General features: G+C 55.1%; 1 protein-coding gene across 1 annotated transcript; it reads left to right on the top strand.

Annotated features, from left to right (window-relative positions):
• Positions 1-15: 15 nt before the first annotated feature.
• On the top strand, positions 16-3,156 carry SLC25A1 (solute carrier family 25 (mitochondrial carrier; citrate transporter), member 1). Its single transcript, XM_004694961.2, has 9 exons — positions 16-206; positions 523-630; positions 764-863; positions 965-1,103; positions 1,505-1,589; positions 1,726-1,830; positions 1,978-2,093; positions 2,176-2,249; positions 2,428-3,156. The coding sequence occupies exons 1-9, from the start codon at positions 122-124 to the stop codon at positions 2,540-2,542; spliced, it is 927 nt and encodes a 308-aa protein (XP_004695018.1). The 5' UTR covers positions 16-121; the 3' UTR covers positions 2,543-3,156.
• Positions 3,157-8,865: the final 5,709 nt, after the last annotated feature.

Raw genomic sequence — 8,865 nt, 5'->3', positions numbered from 1 at the left:
CCGCCCCGCCCCCCGGGCCTTAACCGGCCGCCGCCGCCACCGCTGCATCCCCCGCGGACTGTAGCTGAGTAGGAGGCTCGGACCCGTAGCCGACGCCGGGCGCCCCGCCTCCCCGCACGCCATGGTCGCGTCGCGCGCTCTGGCGGCCGCTGCACCCTCGTCCGGGAAAGCCAAGCTGACGCATCCGGGGAAGGCGATTCTGGCAGGTGGGCCCCTGGGGGATGCGGACCCCCCCCCAGCCCACGCGCCCCCTGGCTTCCGGGTGGGCCGGGGACGCCGAGGCCCCGCCCCACTTCCGGGTCCGGCTTGGGGCGCGGTCCCGGTCTCCAACCAGCGCCCAGGGACCCGTCCGGCGTGTCGCCCCTCCATACGCGCCGAAACAGCGGGAGTGGGGCGTGGGGACCCAGCCCGGCCTCCCTGCGCCACAGGCGCCGGCCAAAGTCCGGGGGGGAGGGGCCCGGGCGACTGCGGGCCGGGCAGCTGGGCGGGGGGTCTCAGGGCCCGCGTCCCTGATCCCCACAGGTGGCCTGGCCGGTGGCATCGAAATTTGCATCACTTTCCCCACCGAGTACGTGAAGACACAGCTGCAACTGGACGAGCGTTCACACCCGCCGCGGTACCGGGGCATCGGTGAGTACGAGGCGACCAGTGTGGGACGCAAGCGGAGAGCCCTCAGCAGGAGGCCGGACGGTGCTCCGGGACGTGCAGCGAGGAGCTGGGGGGGGCGGGTCCGGCGGGTGTCGCTGACCGTCCTCTTCCCCAGGGGACTGCGTGCGCCAGACGGTCCGCAGCCATGGAGTCCTGGGCCTGTACCGAGGCCTCAGCTCCCTGCTCTATGGCTCCATTCCCAAGGCAGCTGTCAGGTGAGGTGGGCAGGGTCCCGGGAGTGGGGGTGCAGCAGGGAATCCTGGCTGGCGGCAGTCCCTCACCCTGCTACCACCCCCCCCAACCCCCTTTCTGCCAGATTTGGGATGTTCGAGTTCCTCAGCAACCACATGCGGGACGCCCAGGGACGGCTGGACAGCACGCGCGGGCTGCTGTGCGGCTTGGGTGCCGGTGTGGCAGAGGCCGTGGTGGTCGTGTGCCCCATGGAGACCGTCAAGGTGTGGAGGGGCCCAGTGGGAGATAAAGCTAGGGAGGTTGCAGGGGGAACTGCTCTAGGGAGCTGGGCACAGGACACTTATAGGAAGGGTCTCCTTGGAGGCTGGACTGGGTGCCATATGTAATGAGAAGACGTGGTTTTTAAAACCACTTAATAAACAGAAGTGATAGCCCATGGTTTGTGACCATGCTGTGGGAAGTACTAATAACAGCAGAGATGCCTTCAAAAGGATGGGCCTCTTGTCTCTGGCCTCTTGTCCCATGATGGCTCAGGGGGACCCATTTCCATTTCCAAGGGCTCCACCTCCAATCCTTGCCTGACCTTCATGGACTTTGGGTCTAAAACCATGGGACCAGGTGTGTACTGTGTAGGAACCAGTACCTTTGCTTCCCTCTCTCTCAGGTGAAATTCATTCATGACCAGACCTCTTCCAACCCCAAGTACCGAGGATTCTTCCATGGGGTCAGGGAGATTGTTCGGGAACAAGGTAAGCCATTTAGTTTTCTTCTTAAGGCCTGTTCTTCCATCTCCTACTGTGGTTTACCTGTGTGTGCCTTGCTTTAATTGGCAGCTGAGGCCTGGGAGGCACCAGTGTGACCCCCATGCCTGCTATCTCCACCCAGGGCTGAAGGGGACTTATCAGGGCCTCACAGCCACCGTGCTGAAGCAGGGATCCAACCAAGCCATCCGCTTCTTTGTCATGACCTCCTTGCGCAACTGGTACCGAGGTACGTCTACAGGCTGCAAGACCCCCTTCAAATACCCCCCACTCCCTAAAGTTCCCGTCTTCATAGACTCTGGTCCAGTTTTCCCGCAGACATCAGAGTCCCTTTACCTGTCAACACTTTTTGACCATAATTCCCACTCACATCCAGGAGATAACCCCAACAAACCGATGAACCCACTGATCACTGGGGTGTTTGGAGCTATCGCAGGTGCTGCCAGTGTCTTTGGGAACACCCCTTTGGATGTGATCAAGACCCGGATGCAGGTAGGGATGGGACTGAAAAGAAAGAGGGGATCTTAGAGCAAGGGCTGGCTCCTGAGTGCTGTGGCATGCTGGTGTCCTATAGGGCCTGGAGGCACACAGATACCGAAATACATGGGACTGTGGCTTGCAAATCTTGAGGAATGAGGGACTCAAAGCGTAAGTAAGGGAGGGGCAGGGCTATTGTCCCCACCCCAGGTGTTCCCTGGTCTTACCCCAAAAACTCCTGCCTGCCCTGTCTCCTAGGGAGTCCCTACCTTTAGACCCACCTCCATTTCCCAGAGACAGTCCTTCATCTCCATCCTCATCTCCCACCCTTTCCCTACCCCACTCTCAGATTCTACAAGGGCACTGTCCCCCGCCTGGGCCGGGTCTGCCTTGACGTGGCCATCGTGTTCATCATCTATGATGAGGTGGTGAAGTTGCTCAACAAAGTATGGAAGACAGACTGAACCCCAAGGGCCTGCCTGGGGGTGCTTCCAGACCAGCCCCCACTGCCCTCTTCTCACAATTCCAGTGCAGTCGTGCCAAGAGGCCCTCCTCCCCTGTCCCTTGTACTCCGTCACCTGGGTCTGTCCCCTGTGGCCATTGAGTCCATGCATCCTGTAGTGCCATGTGTCCCCTTGGTCTCTATGATGTATCAACATTGTGTCCAGCCAAGGCAGGTGTCCCTCTGGCCTGTGGACCTGTGCCCACTTGTCCATGTGCTTGCTCATGAGCAGTGTAGCTGTGTTTTGCGTTCTGTGTCATGTGACTGTGTTCTGCTTCCCGGGGTGCTCGTGTGGCCTGGGTCCACGGCCCTGTAGCCATGGCCCCATCCCAGCCCGGTGCCTTCCACCCTGGGCATCGGGGCACCTGCCCCGGCCTACCATAGCTGCCTCTGGGCCTCAGCCCGGCCTCACCCCATTCCAGGGACTGTGTGCCCCCTTTTGCCTCCTTCTCCACCACTTCTCCTGCCATTGGCCTTAACTGGCCCTCGGGCCCTCCCTCAAACCAGAACAGGGTGGCATTTGCCACTCTCAGGACCACCCTCCCAAAACAGAATAAACTGGATCCTGTCACAGCCTCCTGTCCTTGTGTGCGCCCATGTGGGTGGGCAGTGATGGCCACACTTTCACAAAAAGCAGATCTAATCCTCACCTGAAGATACTGGAAGAGAGCCGGGGGGGCCAGGTAAGCAGTCTGCTGGGTGAGTCAGCTGTGGCCAATGCACAGAACCAGGCCAAGAGATCCAGAACCAGGCCAAGGAGATATATGGGCTCCATCCAGGCCTCGCCACTGATCACTGGGCAAGATCCTGATAGGCAGCTGGCAGGCAGTACTGAGTGGGCAGGATGGAGACCATCTTTACAGCCTGGGGCCCAGACTCATTGTTCTCTGTGTAGTGGTTTGCTTTAGAGGAAAATGCTTGGAACTCAAAAACTACAAGGTGGGCCACCCAGCTTCTAGTCCCTGAGGCTTTCAGCAGAGAGGGGGGCAGCTGCCCTGGGTCAAGATGGGGTGTAGCGGCCTGACCAGGCTGACTCGGAACTACTGGACTCCTTACTCCATAGTGCTGAACTTCAGAGAGAAGGTATCCTTCTGACTGGGGGATAGCTTGACTTATCCCTTAAGACAAGCTAGGCATGGAGGCCACAGAGCCCTAGGCCCCCCACAACCCCACATTTGGGCCTGGGAACCATAACCCATGAGCCAAGTGGAGGAGACCCACAGTCAGAACAGGATCTGGCTGTGCGGGGGCAGAAGGAACCTTCCTGTTCAAGTAACTCTGAGTAAAAGTCATGCAAAGATTTGGCTCAGACTAGGAAGTAACTTGCCAGCAAAAATTTCCCCTAGGCAAGTCCCATCCTTGGAGCTGCTCCTTTTGGGGGAGAGTGCCCCACCCAGGACCTGAAGCAGTACCAGATGTCTGGAATCTAGCAGTACAGAGAGGCTAAGGCATATCTGAGGGCTAAATGTGGGCTGGGAGTAGGAGAACACAGGTCTTTGAAGCTCTTTGGGAATAGCCCTAGACTGGGCCGTGTGCTCCTCATATGGGGACTTAGCAGTGGATGGGGTAAGGCCCGCAGTAAAACCTGCCTAGTCCATTTGGCCTAAACACCAGGCCACCAGCTTTGGGCCTTAAAGTTCCACTGTGGGGATGAAAGCCCATGATGAACAGCACTGGCTGCTGAAATTAGAGGGGTGCAGGCACCAGAAGCCTGGTGAGGTATAGCTTAAGAGGGGCGGCGGGGGGGGCTGACCTTATTGTGACCTTGGACAAATCACCTAAGCTCAATTTCCTAATCTCTGAAATGATGGCACAAGTGACCCCAATGGGTAATAAGGATGAAATTATGCAATTCCTGTAAGATGCTTAGAACAATGCTTAACAGTAATTAAGCCCTCAAAGGAGGTTGCAGTCTCCAAAGTTCCAGGTAGTTCCTGAGGCAGGCAAGACCTGGCAGCTGGCCCCGGAATACTCACCTCTAAGGGTGCCAGCCACTCACTGCACACCTGCACCCAGAGTCCTGTTTCCACCTCCCTTCACAGGAAAGACCTGAGGCTGTACTGGGCTAAGAGACAAACTTGCCAACTTGTGCCAGAAGCATTATAGCTCCCCCTCTCCCCGGGGTATGTGGGGACCTTGCATTCACTCAAAGGTCCCTCCAGGACACTACTGTGTTATATAGCATGGACACCAGGTAACCCAGCTGCAAAAGTTGATTGAGCTAGGTCTTCTGGGCAGCAAGCACAGAAGAGCCGCTTGACCTGGCAGAGTGCCCACTGTTCATGTCCTAAGCAATCTCAGTTCTTGGAGCTGAAACCTGAGGGAAGGGAGGTGGAAGGGGCATGAGGGGTGTCCTGTGTACAGGGAAGAGTTTGCCCAGTCTGGGCTGATAAAAGGCCAACAAGGTTGAAGGGAAATGAGCAGGCAGAGAGCGGATGGAGAGTCAGGCAAGGTCCTGGAGAGAGTCCAGCTACACTTTTTTCTTTAACTCTTAAGAATTATTCCTTTATTGTAAGATTTTTATTTTTGCATAGAAGAACTGGGGTGCAGGCCAGAGGTGCAGGGGGTGTGAGGATTCACCAGAGACAGTGGAGAGCAGAACAGGTAGATCACTGAAATTCACTGCTGAGTGGAGCAGTGGGCAAGGTAAGTCTGCTGTGCCATGGACTCAGCTTCCTGGCCGGGGATTGAACTCGTAGGAGAGCTATCCTGGTGGTAGCACTGCAACCCAATCCCTAGGCCACTAGGGAGGTCCTGGAGTCCAACTACATTTAACCAAAACCTCCAATCCCACAGAGAGCCTAATGGCAGGATCAGTGCAGACACAGGCCACCTGGGGGAGAAATGCTGCCTGCTCTTACAGGCGATGTGGGCAAAATCTTTAGCCACTAGGTGGACCAAACTCAATTTGCAGCCTGACTCCCAAGCCCCCACCAACCTGGACACACTGACCAGGGTTAGGGAAGACCCTAGGAGTGTATGAGAACTCACTGTAAGTTCCCTGTCACCTGGAACTGCCCACAGCCAGAGCCTCTGTGCTTAGCTGGAAGCCACACCAGCCTCCACAGCCACAAGCTGCCTTCATCTGGCACAGCTCAAGCCTGGGAACATCACAGAATGTGCCCGGGAGGGATAATGGCCTCAGAAACATGGCAAAGGAACAAAGGGTGAAATGGTGACCATCCTTGGGTCAGGTCATGACCAACGTCCAGCCATGTTGTGGAAGGGGTATCCTGCTTCCTGTAGGCAGAGGCGCTCAGGCAACCACCCTCCAGACTTCTTCCACTTCCTTGAGTCAGTCCTCCTATTACAGATGTCCCCTGGGCTTTTCCAGGGGAAAAGTGTAGGTGAGTGGCAAACTTAGTACACAAAACGACAGTCACGCCAGACAAATGGACCAGTCTCCTTTCAGCTAACAGAGGATTCTGTTTTACCAGTTGTGCTCTCAGCCGGTACAACGATTCTCAAGTGAGGGTGCCAAGGTATTTTCCTTGCTGTTTTCACAATTTCACAGACGGGGGTCTTTGGTAGGGTGCACAGAATCATACTCTGAGGGCCTCTTGCCTCCTCCAGACCTGGGAATGGGCTGAGCACACCAGAGACATAGTGGGGAATGGAGAGACCAGGTAGACAACAGGAAGACCAGAGAATGCTCCACTTGGTAGATAAATGTGACCTAGACTAACATGTTGGTGGAAAACATGGTGGTCCCTGGTGTGTTTTGTTGTGCCCTTCCTCCCAAACCTACCTGCAAACCTTTCCTTGGCTTAGTTTGAGCCAAGCTCTGACCCTCCCCAACTGTTGTCACTTTTTGTCCACTGCCTAGCTGACCACACTACCCTCCTACTTAATCCTGCATTGTGGGGCCTGATTTGGGAGGCCCACTAGGTCAGGGGTGTCTTCTGAAGTGACCTCAAGGGATAAACCAACCTACCCCTTCTACTCAAACAGTGTCCTGCCCAACTTAATGGAGCTGCTTTAGGCAGTTTTCCCACGAAGACTGGGGCCTCCAAAACCCTGGCTGGTGAGCCACCTTGTCCACACCTGGCGGCCCTGCACAGGCTGATGACATGCCCCCGCCCCCAAGACGGTGTCCCCCACCTCTAGTGCAGAAGACCTGGCCAAGCACCGGGCTCTGGGGTGTCGAGAGCCCGGGCCTTAATGGGTGGAGGTAAATCCCCTGCCCTCAATCGTGACCCTGGCGTTTATCCGGCAGGTCGAATCAGGTCACAGGTGCGTGCCAGGCCCAACCTGAGGGTCGCCGTGCTAGGTCACTAGTCGTTGCCCCCCAGCAGACGCTAAAGACCATCAGAATCTCTCTCAGCACCGGCGTTGGAAGGCCTGGGACTAAGGCCGTGGGCCCGGGAGGCGCACAACAGGCTTCGCAGTCCGCTCTTCTGCAGGTGGAACCGCATTTTCGGCCAAGCCACTTCAGGCTGGCGACGCGGCCACCCGTCCAGCCGCAGCCGCGCTCGGGGACTAGCTGAGGCCATCAGAGGCGGTGACGCGTCCGGGGCGGGGCGGCGCACGCCTCTGGCGTCACGGGGGCGCGCCGGGCAGGCGCGAGCCCGCGCACCTCTGCCGCCCTGGAACGGTCAGTTGCCCTACGCCTGGCATCTGCAGAGATGAGGTGTCAGAGGCTGCTCACGGTCACTATCACTAGCCCCGTTCTCAGATTTCACAGGCAGTGTCCTGGCCTCGCATTAATGCTCCACCCAACACCCGGCGGGTTCAGTCACCCGCCGGTCTATGATGCCTCCTCCCCACCTCCTCTCCTGCACCCCCATCTACTGCCCATGCAGCAAACTGCCGAAGGTCCCCTCTGACACACAGCCTGAGGGACACTGTCCTCACCTCACCTGGAGATGTCTCGTTTCTCTAAGCCTGTTAGCCTATTAGCTGCCTCACCTCTATCTAGAACGCAGTGCACGGTATTGCTTCTCCCTAGAATACTTTTCTTCACCTCTCACCTTTACCCTGCAGTTCGCATTTTCCTTCAGGTGTTGCCAGACCTATTTCAGGAAGAGGGGCCTGTTCCCCTTTCCCACCGAAGCCCTTGCACCTGGTTACTGAAAAGGTTCAAAACAATTTCCCAAGATGTGCCACTTTGACATGTGGATTACTACACACCAAAGTCCCCAGGACTCATGTGCAACTTTTACCATTCCCTTAAAAAGTTAACACAAACTGGGTGCCCCTTTCCCTGGTCCCAAACGTGAATGTAAGCAGAGAGTCAATTCACAGGTGGACTGATTCTGTAAAAAGAGACTGCTCCTGGGAAAGTATGCTGTCTCCCCAGCACGTCAGAAACTTTGAAAAAATGTTGACCATACATATCTAACTCCCGAGATTCCACCAATAAAATATTTTTCCAATGAAATAAGATAATATTTAACTACTTTGTTATCCTCAGATAAAAGAAAATAGACCCCAACCCAGTCTCTTTTGTCTCTGTAAACTCCTAAAATATTTACTGTAACATGTATGTATGCATGTATACCAAATGCGTAAAAATTTCATACCAAAACTAAAATTGGGAGTAGTTCTCTCAGAATGAGCTGAAGGCTTTTTCCCAGGTTGCAGCCCTCACTCTAACTCTTCAATAAACCACTCATATCCACTCAATTCATTTTTATGAACCCAGACACAAAAACAAGGCCCTTTGGGTCCTTTGAGCTACTCAGACCTCCAGATGCTGTTACTGATTTACTGATGTGTAATCCTGGATCTCAAACCTCCCAATTTGGTTGACAGTCCTTGATTTATTAAAGAAGTGTGTGTGTGTGTGTGTGTGTGTGTGTGTGTGTGTGTGTGTTCAAATGTAGACAGGTTGTCTTCTGCTAGAAGCAGGGCAGGTAATTACAGTTTAGGAAATCTAGGTCCTTTTTAATAGGGACTGAAGACAAGATTGCCAGTTGTCATAAAGATGGCTTTCTAAATTGCCAGTATGCAAGGCTTTGTTCAAATACTAAGCCCCACCCACTATAAGAAGCAGCTCCACCTTCTGAAGATAAAGGACAATTGCTCCCTCTAGCTAACACTTTTGATGTTTCTACATGAGTAGAAACTAGAAGAAATGCCTAAGACTAGTTCTTGCAATGTATAGGTCTAAGGGGCTGGGGTGGTCAGGAGGTGATATAAGGGTTGATCCTCTGTACCCCAAGTCCCTGTGATTGCCATAAAGAATTAACAGAAAAATTGAGACACAAAGCCCGAACTGATTCAGAAGCCACATGCTGGAGAGCTAGGCAACAAGTAGCATATTTGGATCCAAACAGTAGCTGA

The sequence above is a fragment of the Condylura cristata genome, unplaced genomic scaffold, assembly GCF_000260355.1.
Source record: "Condylura cristata isolate star-nosed mole 26May11 unplaced genomic scaffold, ConCri1.0 scaffold00051, whole genome shotgun sequence".
Lineage (NCBI taxonomy): Eukaryota > Metazoa > Chordata > Mammalia > Eulipotyphla > Talpidae > Condylura > Condylura cristata.
This window is presented reverse-complemented; position numbering and strand designations above follow the sequence as displayed.